The sequence below is a fragment of the Dendroctonus ponderosae genome, unplaced genomic scaffold, assembly GCF_020466585.1.
Source record: "Dendroctonus ponderosae isolate FM_Combo_2020 unplaced genomic scaffold, Dpon_F_20191213v2 Dpon_F_20191213_6, whole genome shotgun sequence".
Taxonomy (NCBI): Eukaryota; Metazoa; Arthropoda; class Insecta; order Coleoptera; family Curculionidae; genus Dendroctonus; species Dendroctonus ponderosae.
The window spans coordinates 6,409,965-6,429,669 of NW_026018814.1; the positions used below are offsets into that span (position 1 = coordinate 6,409,965).

At 33.6% G+C, this 19,705-nt stretch overlaps 2 protein-coding genes across 8 annotated transcripts in view; one reads left to right on the forward strand and one right to left on the reverse strand.

The window, feature by feature from the left end:
• Positions 1-510: 510 nt before the first annotated feature.
• The window catches only part of LOC109540478 (sodium/potassium/calcium exchanger Nckx30C), a gene marked incomplete at its 3' end in the record, with an annotated part of 47,133 nt that continues 27,938 nt past the window's right edge, over positions 511-19,705 (reverse strand). For 3 of the 7 annotated variants that reach the window (XM_048667845.1, XM_048667848.1, XM_048667847.1), the window contains 4 exon segments: positions 511-763; positions 1,010-1,238; positions 6,141-6,361; positions 17,444-17,639. In XM_048667845.1, coding sequence (XP_048523802.1) covers positions 511-763; positions 1,010-1,238; positions 6,141-6,361; positions 17,444-17,639 — 899 coding nt within the window. 7 annotated transcript variants of the gene reach the window in all.
• Positions 8,907-16,843, forward strand: LOC109540479 (myrosinase 1). The gene is made up of 8 exons (XM_019908890.2): positions 8,907-9,201; positions 9,945-10,278; positions 11,615-11,951; positions 12,681-12,775; positions 13,170-13,339; positions 13,880-14,153; positions 16,374-16,480; positions 16,653-16,843. The coding sequence occupies exons 1-8, from the start codon at positions 9,155-9,157 to the stop codon at positions 16,780-16,782; spliced, it is 1,494 nt and encodes a 497-aa protein (XP_019764449.1). The 5' UTR covers positions 8,907-9,154; the 3' UTR covers positions 16,783-16,843.

The window sequence follows — 19,705 nt, forward strand, 5'->3', positions numbered from 1 at the left end:
TTTTCTGAAGTAGTGAAAGTTGTCAAAGAAAGTGAAGGTAGTACCCATAAGCAACGAATAAGCTCACTTAAACGTTGACGCCTCATGAAAAACATTTCAACTGTTTCCCCCCGACTTTTCTTGATCTCGAACGTTTGGAGAATGTATGGGAACTGAATTCGTATTCAGTAATAATTTAAAAAGCCCTACACCTTTTGAACATTAATTATTGTAGAGAGTGAAAACGGATGTTGCGAAGTGAAGTCATGAAGTGAATCTGAGAAATTATAAGTTAAGTGGTGCAATTCGCTAATTAAACTCTTATGAAACGCATTTATATAAATGTATAGCATTGTGATGGCCGATTAAATATAAAGCCTCAAGAGGAATAACCTAAATTTTGAATCATCGTGTAAAAATATAACAGTGCTCTCAACGTGCATTCAACATCGTAGCCGGATTGATATAAATTGGTTGGTAATTTCATGATCCCATAAGTATACCTAGATAAATAGAAGCAAAAGGACTTACCCGACGGTAACGTCGAAAATATTGCTGCCGACCGAAGAGGAGACGGCCATATCACCAAAGCCCTTCCTTGCCACGATTACACTAGTGATTAGGTCAGGTATGGAAGTGCCCGCGGCTAGGAAAGTCAGCCCCATAACTTCAGGAGCGATACCAAACGTTTGTCCCGTTCGGTTTGCCCACCAGACCATCAGGTACGAGTAGGCCGCTATCCATACGATGCTGCCCAGAAACGTGACTGGGAAGAACCTTTTACCTGTATGCAATAAGGCTTAACATAGAAACAACATCTGTTAATTATATACTGGGTGAGTCAAATGTAATCTTCATAACTTCGAGAATCAATACACAGGTTAGAATTAAAAAAAAAGCATTCCTTTTGGGGTTTGTTCATCCGATTGAAGAAAAATTCGGCAACCTTCCCAATGGCACTGCATTTTTAGTTAGTTTCCACAGGATACAATAGCTATTTTCCAAATTGTAAATGCTTCTAAAACTTTACCTCTAGGGGCCCTGGTATCCGGTAAAGTCAACCAAAGCGGGAAGACAATTGGAGCAAGCAGGACGTAAGTTAGTCGTTTCCGGGGATCATCTGGCCAGCTCATGTTCATAGCCCCAGATGGTGTTTCCTCGTTGTCACCTGCACTACCATCTCCTATCTGAAGACACACTACTGCTTGAGAACTTAAAGATTTACGAGAGGTACGTGTGCGTACTGCTGACATTCGTCTCTAGAAATCACAGAAAAACCAATTGTATTTTTCGATAATTTACCACTAATCATTATACAATTGCCTACTAAGTCATTAATAGCAGAAAGTAAGAATAAGGAGTTTTCACATAAGAAGTAGCCGTAAAAACAAAATATATTCTACTATAATGTAAATATGATTTTCGATCTTTGTACAGAAAGCATCTGTTTAACAGACATAGGACCTAACATGTATGAGTGAAGGCATTTTAGTTCAAGCCAGAAGAACTAAAAATACGGTGTTTGCTAAATTAGCTTTCATCTCAGCTGCTTTATTGTTCCGAAAGTTTGCGTCAGGTGTCGGTCCTACGCATTGGAAACTATGGTAGTAAAAAGCCAACCGAATTCTCTCTACACTTGCAAGATATCTAAAGTGAACACTGTGAACAATCAATTAGCAAAATGTTTGCGCAAAGGGTTATTTTCAGGACTAATGAAGAAATAAAAAATACTTAAAACTTACTGTTTTGCAAAGTTGATGCAACAAGAGGGGCAATGAACAACTAATGAATTTCAATTTGTGAAGTGCCGTTTTCAATTATTTACACTTAGCACTGGGACTAAAAAATTGCAATTTCAAATGAATGAAATGTAAGAATTTGCGATTAGAGTAGAAATAATGTAATGGAATTTTAAATACAATGCACGCTCTGGAATACATGACATATTCAACAATCCGGTCTAATATGAGCCAATTTTCAAAAACTACGTAAAGGGTTGCAATTTCTACCCATGCATTCATGTTTTAATTTTTCAAATTAATCCATAATGTTGAAAAAATATATTTGAATTCAAGTGATTGATTTCATGTTATGAGGTACATGAACTTTGTTGTTAGAGCAACTGGTTGTATTTTCCAAAATTATGGATAAAAATTTAAAAAATATTATCAATGAAAGCATTTGATAGGATTGAAGCGTTAGGTATGTTCAACAGAACCAATTCGGGAAATTGACATGGAGCAATCAACATTTAACACCAAAAACTTACTATTATCTTTTATCCACCGATTTAGCTAGTTTTGAATAAAAAGAAAAGCGCAGTAACATGATCACAAACAAATATCATATAGAATAGTTTTATACATTGTAGCACTTTATATCTCAATCACTTCAAACGTACAACTATTTTCGGTGCCTTTACTTGTACTAATTAAGGTCATATTTATTCGTTCCTGAGTAGAGGAGAGCCAAAATGTGAAATTCTGTTTTATTTATCACATACATGCGACAGCATGCGTATTGTTACTTAAAAACTACAAAAGTTAACCCAATTAATCAAGTTTTGACTCCCTCTATATATTCATATATCTTTTGATTATTGTACGTTTGACTCTTCTCACTAATATGTATATAAAAATATGCACATCCATCCAATTGAAATAAAGGACTCATAGACTTTTGCCAAATAGCGCAGACTATCTAAAGTGTCCATATATTAATGTGTGGCGTATGTAGAAAATACAGCAAATAAATAGTGTAACTAGAAACTAAAATTATTTTAACGAGTCTCCATCTATGTTGGACGTTGATTAGATGCCATATAAATTGCTCATATTGGATTTTTACCAGTAGTAGGTACAGTTTGTAACAATATAAGAAAATGCCCATTTTTGTTTATTATTGTACCCAATTATAATTATAATTTTGGCTTCATTCCTTGGTTTTTCCGACTTAATGTGTAATTGGCTGGTAAAGACTTCCGTGAATTCCATGAATTACAATTTTTAGAGTGGTGCAGTAACTCAGTTTCGTGGCTGGGAAAATGTTGATGGCTTTTTTTACTTGTGTTTAGATTTATTTTATGGGTTATAATCATTTAAAAATTTCTTCAAAATTTCTGAATTTTTCAGTTTTAGTCAAGTCACTCTTTCTTCCAAATGCTCAATTTTCTAAGGTTTTACTTAAAAACGTTAACAATTTTAAAGCATTCTGCGCGAAAAATTATGAAATAAATTTCGAATCCTTCATCGCTTTGTAAAAAGTTTTTAAATTCTTTTCCGGCTTCGAATTGGTAACAAAAATCAAATAATTTTATATCAAAAAACGAACACAATAAGCGAAATTTGATAGCAGATTATTTGGAAATCTCGCCACCACCATACCTCTGAAGGCTGTAGAGTTTGTTAAAAAATATGGTTCTTTAGTTTTGACTGATTTTTTTTGTTTTACTTTCTACTCAAAAACGCTCTATTTGTAGAGTTTCACTTCAAAATACGGATGATCTGGAAGTCTTAAAATGGAGGCAAAAAATTACAAGAAATTTATAGCTTTGTAAAAGTTTTACGAAACTTTTTTCAGCGTCGTATTCGCGACGAAAACGAAAATAAATTCTTCCCGTTTTTTCTCGAAACCCTTAAAGTTCGATCACGAAACTAAAAGTTTTTAACCGTAAACACAAAAAACTATTATTTTCTGATGATTTTCTTCTTTTCTGACAATAATGAGGTCTTTTCAGCCAAAAATGACAACATTCATTTTGCTGGAGAATTCGCCTAATTCATTGGTTTGCAGGGAACTGTAGAAAACCCCCATTTCAGCTTGGAATTTGGAACAAAAAATTATTAGGAAAATTCGCCGCCCTCATTGATCTGAAGATTTTCAAAATTCATTTAAATTTTCAGGTCATTCCAGTTTTAAAAAAGTTTCTATTAATAATTTTTTTCTACCCAAAAATCGGATTTTTTTTAACCGCTTTGTAAAACTTTTTGCAGCTTCAAATTATGGAAAAAACTCTAATAATTATTTCTGCGTCTTTTTCCAAGAAAAAACTCTTGGAAACTGGGGTTTCTTCACTTTTAGGTCAATATTTCTAAACAACACTCTCTCTAAACAGAAAAAATTGAGAGATCGATTTTACAAGAAAAATCGCCACTTTCTTTGGACTCAGTTCTACTGCTGGAAAAATCTTGATAAATTTTGTTAGATTTTATATTCTTCCTTTTTATATCTCATTAACTGATGAGTTATAACTCGTTAGGAAAAAAATGGTAAATGTTAGCGTTTGGTGTGCAATAATTCTTAATTGGTTTTGAAGCAAATGGTTAATTTTTGAATGACCCGTAATGGGCACATATTATTTAAAAATGCCGGGGAAGAAAATTAAATATTGCTTAGATTATACACTTTCCACTCTGATAAATTAGGTATGGGAACAAGATGGAAAACCTAATTTATAGAACTTTCTTTCGTACTTTCTTGAATCTATAGTCATATTTAAATTTTTGTCCTTAGAAAATAGTCAGTTGTAAGAATATAATAGATATAAAATAAATAATATATCTTCCAGATCAATTATTTTCCAGATTTTCATCTGTGAGATAAAAATGTTACGCCCTAATGACTAATAAAACAAACAATAGCATAGTTTTCCCGCATCATGTTGAAATTTAACATTTAATGGAGCTGTATAATACAGATTGACTCATTTTAAAAAATATGTTTTTATTTAAACATTTAAGGTTTGCTGTAAATTCCAATATCACTCATAGAAACTCGAGCAAAAATCATATAATGTGATGATTATTGAAAAAATGCACTCTCTCCAAAAAAAAGTTTCTGCTTTACTTGTAATTGCTCTTAACAGAGAGACTTACTGAAATGATAAAACTCTGCACGCGTGATGGTTCCAAGTTAAATTGACTCTATTTGAAATTGCCTTCAAAGACGAATTGTCTTACTGTAAACTTTACTAACGAAAAGAACGCTACTTATAGACTGCCATGTAAAAAAATCAAATTTTTTACTTTAATTTTTTAGCAACATTCCAGGATTGCGTTTGCAAAAGTGGTGCGTTTTTTACGTGAAATAAAATCCCTGTTTATTTAATATTGGAGATAATCAACATCGTCAAAATATTTTTTCCCAAATTCGTTGTTATTTTTTCTTTCATTTTATTACTTGTTTAATTCTTGTTTTTTTGTTATTATTCTTTAAGTTATTGCCTGCCAGTTGTCTTAAGCTTAATAATAATAAGGCAATAAATGATTTTAGAACTATTTTCAACTTGTACGATATCTTCATTAATTAACATTAATTAAAACTACAACGTTGATTAGCTTAATTTGGATCCACCTCTGTAAGCATATTGGGTATAGAAATAACTATTATTCGCACTTTTTTTCAATTGGTAGGCATTGAAGTGCTAAGAAAAAACCACGCGCCAATATAATTATACTTGAAAAGTTTTCATGGATATTAAGGACATTTGCAACGCTTAAATTATTTTTAATAATAATGTCTTGGCTGAAGCTGGTGAGTTTTTGGGTCTTTTAGGCCGTTCTTGAAAAAAAATTATTTCTGACGTTTTCCAAGAACAAGGGGCTTGCATCCTCAGAGGCGTTTCTTTCGTTTAAGCCCAAAAAACTCACCAGTCGCAAACACTGACCGTCAAAGCCTAACCATTTTGATATGTTTTTGAATTGTTCAAACAAAGTAGAACGCTTTGTACTCAACAGTTTCGTTGAGGTACGACTGTTTTCAAAATGTTAGTCAGCGCTCCTACATTAAAATGTTGCAATGCAATACAAGTATAGGAGTATAAAAAAACAGTTAAAGAACAAACCTCTCAAAATTTTAGTGCTTTAAACAAAAATGCTATACGGGGTGACAATTTGAAAACTTGCAACGGCTATATTTGGGAAACAAGTAATATGGATAAAATTCATCGGAACTGTTTTTATAATAAATAGGAGGAACCAAAGTTATGAATCAACCAAACTACCCCGATCAAAAAAGCTGTGGCTTTCGAATATTATTCAAGTGACAAAATTAACATCGTAATCATATTGAACGGTAAATCCCAATCCATGAAAACTTCAGTAAAGTTCCTTATTGAAGAAACAAATGTATATCTAGTTATGATGGAAGATATAGATACTCACCGCATCCATAGTGATATCCCCTAAGGCGTTCGGTACTCCGTTGGGCATATTCGATGACAGGCTGGATGGAGCCAGCGCTGTTTCTTGTTTATCTAAGGTAGCTGTGGCTACGTAACTGGCTGCTGAAGACGTGGCAGCGCCATTTTGAGGTCTTGTAGCGTCCAGTAGCACTTTCAAGGAAGCTATGGCATGAAGTTGTGTGGCCTTTTCGTCTACTTTTCCTGAAAATCAAAATTTCCGGCTTCATACCTTGATACCTAAATGATTGAAACGAGACACATGCCTGAATACGATCCCTTAGTCATGCCTACTTGCTACTGTTTCAAAGAATACATCCAACCATTTTGATATAAGGTGTTTCATAGAATGTAAATTAAGGGAGAATGTTGTACCTTGTCCAGGGTACAGTTATTTGAAGTTATTGGTATTATAGAATTATTGAATTTGAAGTACGGGTTATTTTAAAAGCTAATTACAGCACAAATTAACTTTGGGAGAAAGTTTTAAATGCTGCGTCAAGGGGCTGAATCATTGCTTATGAGTTCGTACTTCTTACCTTCGGTACGACTTTAACAATCGACAGTTTAGTTGCCGCAACAATTGTTCTTCACATCCATTTTGAAGAGGATTTTATGTGCTTGAAAGCTGAATTCTTTTAAATACCAAAAATTTTAAAAATTACACAACATAATTTTCAGTAGATGATAGACACTTGAAGAACATGATCAGACAAGTTTTAAGCTAGAAGACGAACAAAAATATGAGATGTACAAATTACATTTGAAGGAATATACACACATTAATGAGCGTTCAATCCTTTAATAACGAAGTGGTTGCTTTCATAAAAACAACGTGAAAATGTGCAATATTATGCAATTGTTTAAACACACATCTTTATCTCACTAAACAAACTGCACGTATCATCAGAATCTAAGCTAATATTAAAACCAAACAAAGCTGTAAGTTCCAAAAAAACATGTTCTTAATCGCATTTCAATAAAATTCATGGTTTGTAGATAAGTTCTATATTGTTGAGGCGGATTCATTTTTTACAAACTTCTTTTTGGGTATTTTGCCTCAAAAATTTTTGTCTTTAAGAAAGACAGAATTTCCTCACGTCTTTTATTACAGATTGATAAATAGTGCTCCCATTTCGCAATAAGAACGAATTATTTATCAAAAAGTAATCAAGAACTATCACCTAGAGTGTATCCTGCGACACACTTAGGCTCAAGCTGTAAGAGAAAATTCCAATTAGTAGAGAAATTAATTTGGTAAGGTAATAATTAATTATATAATAATAATTTAACAAAGTAATTTTTCAAATTAAGGTGATAAGATTAAGATTTCAAACTAGGTGATAGTTCTTGATTACTTTTTGATAAATAATTCGTTCTTATTTCGAAATGAGAGCACTATTTATCAATCTGTAATAAAAGACGTGAGGAAATTCTGTCTTTGAGAAAAAAATTTTGAGGCGAAATACCCAAAATAAAGTTTGTAAAAAATAAAATTCATGGTATTAGACGGAATTTCATTTATAATCCCGCGTTTTTTCTCAAATATTTGTGCAATTAATCCGAAAGCCGTCTTTGATGTTTGAGGACATACAGATTCAATGGGGTCACTGCACATTTTTTTATTTGGTAACGAACAAATAAGAGTCCCACAAATTTTTTCCTTATTCTCCCTAGCCATAACGAATTTATCAGCAATCAAAGTTTAAACACCTTGAAGGCGCCCCGGAATGACGTGTTTTTGTCTAATCGTTGTGACGTCACAGGGCATGTTTCAGCTCTTCCATGTTTGGCGCTTATCCGTTATGTGCTCTAGTGTGAATTTCGACTTTCGCTTTGCTTGTTTCTCAATTATGGAAAGTACAATGGTTTATCGATACTGTAAGGTGCTACAGTGCACAAGTACCACTACGTCCACACCAGGAAAAACAGTTATAAAATTGCCATTAGACGAAAAGTATTATTTAACGCGTTATGACCCATGTGTGTGCGTTCAATTTAGATGTCGTTATGTGCAATTTTTGTTTATTTTATTTCACTGCTCGAAAAAGACATTCAAGACTTTGATAGTCTATAGTAACTTTCGATCCTTTTTTGGGACACAATTTTTTTTGTTATTAGAAATTTGCTATAGGCATTCTTCTAAACGACCCGCACGCTAATGTTTGCAGAAGTTTTAAGCAAAAAAAAATTTGCGCAAAGACCCTGTTGCCAACGTTAATACCTTAGCACAAGTGATAAAGTCTACACCATCATTATTGTGATGATCGTACGGAGCATATTCGTGTATTGTAAGAAAAGCGTATGTTTTAAGACAAAATACGTGCAAATTGCATTGAAAAAATTAATAAAGTGCGTCAAAAACATTTAGTTTGGGATTGAGTCGAGCATGTAAATATATTACCGTCTTGGTAAGAATGGTATAAAGATAGATATACAGGGCGGTCCTCAACTAATGTGCCAAAAATTGCAAACAACTTGTTCAGGCAAAAATATTGCATTGCAGGCAAATTTGTCTAATCTGAAAGTTAATAGTTTCCAAGATACAAGGTGTCGAAGTGTAAATAAAATTTTCGCTTATTTTTAACAGAATCTTAACCACTCTTAAAAACAAACAGAACATATTGGCGACTGTTTCTATCCATGCAGCATGCCTGACATACTTGAAACCCTTTGAAAGTGATTAATTATTTCAACTATTTTTGCTTTTGTCAGCTTCTTAAGTTATTAGTATTAGATATGAGTATGGGTTGACGAACGTAACTGAAGAATGATTTCAATAAAACTTATCTTTTATGTGCAAAGCTCAGATTCAGTTACCAAGCATATTTACGCAGGTTTATTTTATCACCTGGATTTCATTTTTCGAAAACAAGCTGTTAATATTCGCACAATAAATAATCTTCAATACAGATAAGACGCATTTATTAATATTTATTTTATTGAATGGTATAAAATACAGTTCAGAAAAATATCGCAGATATCAGTTCTAGTTTCATGTCAACGATGTTTCATTGGATTGTTCTTGCTGTCTTAACAGTTGAGTAAGTACAAGTTATTTTTTATATACAGGGCGTTCAAAATTGGCGTCATCGCATATCCGCTAATTCGTGAAAGGAGCTTCCAAGTATGTCACAGTTTGAAAAATTATTGTTATACTTGACAAAGGCTATCTACCTGTAACTATCTGTTGATAACAAAAAACATCATTGCTGCTTTGAAATTTCATCAATATTTTCAATCAATAATTTTAATATCAAAAATTTCAGTAGTTTTAAGCAAAGATCGTAATTTTTCTATTCGAATGCTTAAATACTCTAATATGCGGCCAATTAAACATGGGACAATTTCAAAATAATGCTTAATAACAAAGTTTAAATTCGATTTTCAACTGTTAATATCTTCTAGAAACTACCGAAAAAACAAATGTTCCATATTTTTCTCTTAATCTCCAAGTGAGCCTTACCCCTATTTACCCCTTACAAGGAATCGCGCCGATTTTGAATCACCCTGCATACAGCGTGTCCGTTTCCGGAGCTCAACTATACAAGACACGAAATTGATTAAATTAGGGCAAAGTTGCTCACTCAAGAGTTTATCAAAATGCTCTTTAAAAATTTCAAAAAATTCTGCTTCTTTAAGCGACCGGCTATTGGAAATCATTTTCCTCTCACGACTTCGCTTAGCGGCTCAATCTTATGTGACACAAAATAGGAAACACTCTGATCTAAAACGAAAAATCGGCAATGCGTTTGTAGATCAACTGTATATTTTTATCTTGTTTCAGGGCATCATCAAAATGTACCAAATGTTTCCCGGATGGTTTCTTATGGGGAGCAGCTACCTCAGCGTACCAAGTAGAAGGGGCCTGGAATACAAGTGGTAAAGGTGAAAACATATGGGATTGGTTCACGCATACTTATCCAGAAAAGATAGCCAATGGCAGCAATGGTGATGTAGCAGCGGATTCTTACCACAAATACGAAGAAGATGTTGATTTGATTAAGAATTTAGGTGCAAATTTCTACAGATTTTCGTTATCTTGGTCGAGAATATTGCCAAATGGCACCGTTGATCAGATTAATCAAGATGGAGTGGATTATTATCTGGCTCTCCTAAAGGTAAATTAATGTTTGTGCAGTCGTTGATGTAAGATAAAGAGGTTCATCTGAACTGCAGGTAGTTACGTTGTGGCTCCATGGGAATAACTGGTAAACATATTTTTTTATATTTTTAGTTCTGTTGTCATTTTATTAAAGTCAAGTATTATTTACCGAGCAGCTTTGTATAATCGCATTATTAATTCTTATGGAATTTACTGTTCTCACTGAAGCATGTACATAAAATTCATTATTTCCCTGCTCTTTCAATCTATTTCCATTTTTCTACTAAATTCTATAGCGTTTGTTGCCTTTTCTGGGTTAGCTATGTGCTATATTTTGACTGCCAAACACTTTAAAATATGAATTTTAACATTTGTTGCCGCTGTCGATTTTATGAATAATTTATAAATCGACCAATAATTTTGTTTGCGACATTTTCCCTTTCCTGTTTTCATCTCTTTTAGTTAAGTATATTTTACTTGTCTAGTTACCGCCTTTTAAAAGGGGTTTCTGAAAAATGAAATTTTAATAACGCACACATTTTAGCCACAACTTCTATGTAGTGTCTATTTTCTTGAAAAGCACATTTAAAATTGTATTCCGTTTTGCTCATATCCTATATTAAAATTCTCAGTAACTAATAGCTCACTTCTAAACCTAGATAATGTATAATACACAATTTTAACTTTATTAAAAGATGAGCAGTAAAATATGTCTATTTTGCATCTAAAGTGAGAAATTGCTCATATTATTTACAGCGTCTGCAACTTTATTTTATTTCTCGTTAGTTTGGCGTGGTACTAAAAAGTTATACAAAACAAAAACGAAATAATTGCTGAAAACCTCTGCTGCTTGCTGTTGAATAAATCGCAATGCGACAAAAGGTGTGATAATAATAAAACGTATGGTAATTTCGCAAATTAACTATATTTATACAGGGTGTTCTTAAGTTGATACGTTTTGTGGCTGTTAATGGAATCTTCGAATAGTTTTTTCAACAACAGAAACTTAAAAATAATTTAAAAATTACCGCGATGGTACCGTCGACACAGCCATACCTAACCCTTTGCGATTTTCTCTGTGGGATTTTATGAAAAGTTAGTTTATAATTAATTATTCACATACTAGAGCAAGCTGCAGTATCATTTAGTTTTAGTAAATTCAATTTCTTCAATGATGTAACATACAATGGCAAAATAAAGCGCAGATTTAAGCTTTCTTTTTGCAGTTTACTTAGTTTTCATAAAATTGGACGATCAACCATTACTAACTTTTTACAGGGGATAAATGAATGAAAATATGTGTTTAAATAAATTAATTAACCGGTCTTACTACCACATTATAACCATTCCAGTTGCTAAAAGCCAATAATCTGGAGCCTGTAGTGACGATATATCACTGGGACTTACCATTGCCCTTGCAAGAATTAGGCGGCTGGGCAAATACAGCAATATCGGATTATTATGCTGACTACGCAACTCTTTGCTACAGTTTGTTTGGAGAATATGTGACTTATTGGATCACCCTAAACGAACCTATAACTCAATGCTATTACGGGTATGGTGATGGTACACATGCACCTGGTATAGCAGAATCCGGAACTGCTACTTATCAGTGCGCTCATACTCAACTTCTAGCTCATGCCAAGGCCTACCGTAGCTACAATGATTCTTTCAGAGACACTCAAAATGGTAAGATGCGTAAAGATTTATTTACAAATGTATTCATATATAAAATTCAGAGTGCCCAGAAATTAGATAGGCGAACGAATTTCCTGACCTAAATCGTCTTATCCAAATTGGTTCCTAAGGGATGTAGAACTCATTTAATGATGCATCTTCTTCTTCTTCTTGTGCATATTAACTAATGAATTTTTGGGATCACATGACTCGTCTGTAGTGCGTCTCTAGCCGCATGTATTAGGCTTTCCACTGTTCGTAAGCCAGTCCACTCAGAGACAAGGGAGAATTATTACTTGTCTCTGGGTGCACTCTTTCATTCTTCTTCCACTTCTTCCTTCACATTTCCCTCCTTCTCTCTATCTTCCCCTCGATGACCAGTCCTAAGAGCTGGTATTCAGCATTATGTGCCCCAGGTGAGCAATTTTCCTTTTGTTGATCATCAATAACAGTTCACGTTCTTTGGTTATTCTTCTTGGGACATTTTCGTTGGTTACTCGGCCCGTCTATAGGATTTCAGCATGCTGCGGTATACACATCCCAAAAAAACTTACCAGTTTTTATCGAACTTAATTTAAAGTATATATTTTTGGAGCACCTTTATCGAGTTAATCTTGGGTTGAGAGTACCTTACCAGTGAAACTCCTAGAAACTATAAACTTTTGCAAAACATTCAGTCAATCAGTTTTAATATGTTAGATAATTCCGCTCTATAAAAACAAATAAACATGTGAATTTTAGGAAAAGTTGGTATAGTGCTGGTCAGTTTGTATTATGAGCCTTTAACTGATAGTGAAGAGGATAAAGCTGCAGCCGATAGAGGTGTTCAATGGGCGGTAAGCAATATGCCTCTAGAACTAGAGATTTTAATTATTTTTAAAATGTTTTAAACCTTTTCTTTGTACAAAGAGGCATGGGATTTTGTCTGCTAAATAAATCAAGCTTTACCCGTTCTTGAGTGTGCTTATGCTAGGGAAAAGCTTTGATTCTCTTCAAAGAAACTGACAAAGTTGCTGCGGGGTCTCAAAGATCAGTACTTCAACTCCACAAATCAAAAGTCAGACACAAGCGCAATTAATTTAATTGCGGAATAAGGAACAGTTAAAATGTCTGTTGTTATTATAAAGCATATGCGATTTATTTGCAATAGTTCAATTGCATCAATCAATGTAGTAAATTTGGTGCTAAATGCCAGTTTTAGTATATAAAGTATGTTAATTTTCTTTGTAGTTAGGTTTGTTTGGCCACCCCATATTTGTAGGAAATTGGCCTCAAGTAGTAATTGATAGAGTTGCAAATGTGAGCGCTGTTCAAGGTTTCAATGAATCAAGACTGCCATCCTTTACCGATGAGGAGGTGGCGCTCATTAATGGAACTCAAGACTACTTAGGGTTTAATTAGTAAGTTATTCAAGTCCCATCATTATCCAAATATCATGCATGCACGATATAAAAAAAAATTTCTAGTGGCGTTTAACAACTATAAAGCTCCTTCAAACGGGAGGCTTAAGCAATTTATATATATAGCTTAATTTTTTGACCTGTTTGATTAGCTAGAAAAAATTAGATGAGTAATCAACTCTACGTCGAATTTCTCATCAGTTTGGTTCAATATAACAAACTGTTCAGATTGGTAGGTTGCACTTTTCCAATTTGCAACAAAATTCTTAGAATAGCAAAAATGGAAGGTATTTAAGTCCATATCAACAACAACATCCAAAAGCAGTAGCGGAGCTGAAATTTTAAAATTTTGAATTTTTTTGATATTGAAAATGTTTTGTGCTTGCAATAATAGACATCGAATTCAGCTGCAAACTGGAAAAATTATTAGTTTACTACTATCAATACTTGTACTCCTTACGCACAACACTATACAATTTTCCTTGAAAATTAAATATTATATCCGACAAATTTTCAGCAACAGCTGCCTTAATTTTCTAGCTATACAACTTATTATGGTACAAGCATTCCTAACGTAGATGTGATCGAACAGACTACCATCAGTTATGGCGTGGATAGAGATGTAATTTCGAGTGTAAACTCTAACTGGACGCAATCAGCAGCTAGTTGGTTATACGACGTTCCTGAAGGATTTCGAGGAATGTTAAATTGGGCGAAACAGCAATTTGGTAATCCCGATATACTAGTAACGGAAAATGGATGGGCAGATGATTTGAGCACACTCAATGATACAGAAAGAATTACATACATACAGGTAAGATAAAAAAAAACTAACATAAATGTTCAACTTAGAGTACAGGAGAAATTTCTTAAAATAAAATAAGTTTAAAGTTCCTACGTATACTTCCGCGTACGTATATATACCGGCACAACATACATGCCCCCCTGACTTGAAAGCTGGATCCGCCCCTGCTCAATGCATAATAATAAAATTTCGCTTTCTGGGTCAAAAGTATTCGAATTTCCTCACTCACAGTGGTATGATTGAATCGAATTTTAATTTCTCAAAAACTAAACTAAAAACACTCAAATCTAAAACTTCCTGATCGTCAAGACTTTTTTGAGAAAACTGCCAACATTTTCTTATCGATAATTTATTTTTCTCTGGAATGTTGTAAAATGAACGTTTTTGTTCATTTGTCTTTCGAGAAATGCGCAAAAACGGGACTGAAAACATGAAATGTTGCCATAATCTTGCACCTAAGTGTCTGATATTCAAATTTCGCTTTCTGGGTCAAAAATACTCGAATTTTCTCACTGATTGTTCAACTTGACGAACTTTGACTCGATTGAATTTCGAAAAAATTAGCGTTATGTTTGAAAGATTTACTCATAAATAAGTAAACAAAATTATAACGGTTGGAAAGTCTGATATACGACGTCATTTTAAGATAATTTCTAAATTTATTGCACGCTATACCACAATACAGGAAATAAATTTAACTCTAGTTCGGATCCAATTTAATGGGCAGTTGCGTCATATGATGTTACGGGGTAGAAATAAGCTCGGCCATCAGTGGTGTGCGTATTTAATTTTTTATTTGGATTTGTCAATAAGGCATTGTGAAGAATCGTTTTTTTGGGAAAAACTTCACGTTTAGAGACCCGACTGCAAACGACTAGCAGGAAATAAACTACTTAGCTTCTAAGCACAATCAGCTATTTATAAAGAAAATACGTGAAGTGATTAGAAGTTCCAGTAACAAAGATTTAAAGTTGTTTACTTTTTATAAGTCAATTTAAAAATATGTTTTAATTTTTTTTTAGTTCTTGCCAAAACAGGTCAACTAAAACCAGTAAAAATCATAATTGCAAACTATTTCCAAAAACGGCATTGAACTCAGAACCCCCTAAAAGGACGGCCAACACGAAACAACGTTTCTCAGACACTCAAAGCTTTAATAACGTAAAAAATCAATATCGCAGATCTAGAAATTGCCATATAGGAACTTATACAGTGACTGTAGTTACTAATCCAAGCCACTGTCGTTCGTGTACATTTTATTGGTTGGCCAGCGAAACTAATAACAACACTTAAAATTCAGGTTTAGATGGTTTTCGGGCAGATTTGGGCGCGTTCTCGTGCTTAATTCGAATTAATCTTTCTGATTGTATGGTCGTATTTTATTACAGTTGGCTATTTGAAAATTTCTGCTTTTTTCGGCGACTTTAGAAATCTTAAGAGGGCATTTGCATGCCGCTGTCTCATAGTGGTACCTTTTTCAGTCTGCAAACTTTCTGACGCAACGAATTGCGTAAGTGCAAAGCTTACTTTAAACTGTGTCATTTGATCCTATTTTGTCGAATCAAAGTCAAAAATGTGTTAAAATATTAACTTTACTTCATCTGAATCAAAAATATTTCATCATACTTCCCGTCCTTCATCCGAAGTCAATGGGTATTTTCCTATCACTTGATTATCACGGTACAAGAACGTAACACGGACGTCACAAAACATTCAAAATGTTACTTATTCTTCCGAGAAGTATGTGTATGGTAAAGAGTGGAAGATTAATTTGAACTAGATAATTTGGTCTAGCACTGCAAATTTCCTTGTTTCCTATTAAAGAAAAATTACGGCATCTTGGTAGGTTTATGCCGGCTAGGATATTTTCGCTTATCGATCGCCCTAAATAACTCCCGGGATTGCAGAATATGTTTTCTCTTACCTCATAGGTTTTGTAGCGATAGCAGTAGGTAGAATGGTATTCTTTTTGTTGGCAAAAGAACAAGTCTCGATACTATTAGAAAATGCATTTGCGTGTGTAACTACAGACGCGAATCCCAAATCTCCCAAAGTCGGTGGAAATTTTAGCTATTTTTTATTTAAAATGTAACTTATTAAAGTGGAGCGCTTTTGGGATACGTTGAGTGGAATCACCGAAAACCATACAAAGACGGCAGGATTTAAATAATAATATTCTACTGATCAAATTTGGCTCAATGTAAGCGGTTAAATAATTACATATTTCAGGGTCACTTGTGCAACTTACTGAAGGCGATTTACTTGGATGAAGTAAAAGTTTTTGGATATACGCATTGGAGTCTGATGGATAATTTCGAATGGGCAAACGGTTATACGTGAGTATACCGTTAATCATCATATTTAAATTTTGAGAGTTAACTTACTGATAAAAACCTATTTAGATGATGCTCCTACTTTACGTTTTATTAAAAGCCAAGAAAAATGCATGTGCTTATTTAAGCAGAATTATTAACTAAGTTTTGTTTTAAATAAAAATTCATATTTTAGTGAAGGTTTCGGATTAGTCGCCGTCAACTTTACGGATCCTGATCGAACAAGAACTCCTAAAAACTCCTACTACTACCTTCAAGATATTATTGCATCCAATTGCCTGAGTAATTGTCCTTTTTCAAGTTGAACTGAAATACATGTTTATCTATAAATGGCAGGAAAATAAATATGATATAAAAATAGGAAAATTATGTATATTTATTTGATAAAATGTGCCCACTATTCTTTAGATTAGGTAGATAGAAAGAAGGCGTCACTGGTGATTTAGGCTTGGAAAAATATGAGCAAACTAGATCAAAAGCGCCATTTGTTCGTAACACTTTTCAACACAGGATTAAAAGATAGCACTTAAAAATTATTAGAAACATCTTCGTCTGGCTCTTCATCTTCTCATGGGCTCCTATCGTATAGCTGTCGAAGGATTGTTTGTAGTCCAAAATTTTCTGTTATAAGCTATTGCATAGCTGAAATCGGATAAACGTATTCAAAATTATATCGTGGATAGTTCAGTACATTTAGCCGTGTATGTGGTAGTTTTTCAGCATTTCAGGAACAAAACATGCTTCTAAATGCTAATGTACCAGAAATTATAACATATTTCGCCTTGAAAGAGTCTGCTTGTACTGTACTACTAAATACTAACAAGTGCTCTTCAATGTTGATGGTCCTGTAGGTACATTGGTTGGAAAAAATCTGTTAGATTTAATGTATTAGTCATGCAAGACTCGTCCATACCATGGTTAGTAGCAACGTTACCACATCAATAAACATAAAAATCGTAGCGCTACCTGCATACTGACCATCGTGAAGGGGATCTATAGTGTGGATCATGAGCTGGAGGAGGCCGTGCCGAAATTTGGCTCCTGTTTGGTGGCTGGAAGTACTAGACGGTACTTGCGGCGTTTCAGAAGCTGCTCGTGACGTCATACTTCCACCAGGTTGAGTACCAACGCTTGTTTCGCTCGAAGTTGCCACTGTGCCATGCTGAAATTCAAAAAAGTTTTATTTAATAAAATTTATACATTGGCAAATAAAGGATGAAACTCTCAATTCAGAAACTAACCAACAAATCTACATCGCAAATTATTTTCCAGCCAGCACGATCACGTCATTATCACGTCATACTGGTCTCACGTGGCACATGTAACATTTTGGTGTGTAAAAATGGTCACTAAAACGTGATTTTTGACCCCAATCTCAACCTATGCTTTCAATTACGTTTTCTGGCTTCAAAATGACATTAGTTAGAAATTATTTATCATTATCACAAATAGTATGCTTATTGCATTCCCCCAAACTGTATAAACAGATGAAAAATGTAAACTCATTTAGTACAATGTAGATTTGAAGGAAAATTTATCTTATTTGCCAGCTCGTATGACCTTTTCAGTTGAACATGATTACTTATTTTCAAGACATAATAAGAAAAAAGACGCTTTTGCACTGCTAATAAAGTTCGGTCTGCATCGAGTGCATCAACATTCTTTATGCTTAGTAGTAAGCCACATGCACCGAATCGTTTCGCGAATATGTTGGGTGTTCCAATAGTAATTACAGAAAATTCAGATACGTAAACATGTTTCTCAAATTGAAACGTGAAATATTGCGTGGAAATATTGCCGTGTGAAAAGGCACTTTCTACAAAAATGAGAACAATAAACAAACTGAAATCGAACTGCCAAGTAAAGCATGAATCATCGAAAGGGCTAACAATTAAATGATTCAATAATGTTTACTCTGTAGTTCGATGACTTTTTTCCTCGAAAATGTTTATGAATGTTCAGTTTTTTACCGACAAAAGACGAAACCAGTCAATAAACGCATTATTAGATCGGAAATATAGAATAATTGTGACCCTTATGGCAAGTGAGGTAATTTGTGAAAGTGTAGTGCCTTTCTTGAAGACTAATGGGTACAAACTGGAGGATAGGGCGCCAGCTTTATAGCAATGGACCTTTATGTACATTTTTGTACCTTTATAGCGTTGTACATTTAAAATGAAAACTGGGACGCTATGTGACGTCGAAAATTATCCATGCACTTGAGTTATAATAATTATTGTAAATTAGTTAGAAAATATTATCAATTAAAAAAAAATTGGAGTTTCTTCTAGTGTCATTCTAAATATATTATTATCTCTTATCTACTTCTACTACGAAATTACCATCCACCATCTTAGACAGGCGGGCTGGTATGTATGGAATAATAATCATGGAAATTTTCTAATGGATCGCTAAATGATTATTAATGGAGCCATAACTTGAATTGTGATTTTATCAGTTGAAAGGATAGAATATTATAACCGAATAGAAAATAGGTTAAAATTAGTGGTTATAATGGGAAATTTGTATGTATGTTGTTCCAAAAAGTTTAGTTTATACATTTATTACTGATAATGAAGTAAGCTTTTGTACTACCAATGGAATTAACAAAATGACCGAGTGTCAACAAATCTGAGACTTGATCTCACGAGAACCAAAAGGTATTCAACTTTTAATGACTTCGATTTTTAAGTGAGGCACATTTGAAAATTAGTTCCAACTATACCCGAAAAATATTATGCATCAAACTTACGTTTTTTACTATGCCCTATATATGATTACATTTTTAAATTCTGCCAAAAAAATTAAGGCAAGTTGAATGGAAGTTACAGATAGAAATTCAAATATTGTAACTACTTAATCGAAATTTAATTACTATGGAATTGTATACAGTAATGTAACGAATGTGTGATGAAAAACTAGTTTTTACTTTGATACAGTTACTTTGATAAAAATTGATCCATAATCATGGATATCTAAATGAAATTATCCCTGGGTTCTATATTCATAATTAATTCACTTGATAATGGCTATCATAACACTATAATACACATATTTAAATAATGTAATAAAGAAAGCCGAAGCGAAGTAAACCTAAATAAGACTACAGAGTTTTTTTAGAAATAAAATTCTAAACCCATACGCGAAGCTGTTAGAGACATAAAACGAATGTTGGCCGTGTAACAACAACACGGCAGAAAATCTAAAATCGAAATCATCTTCTAACCA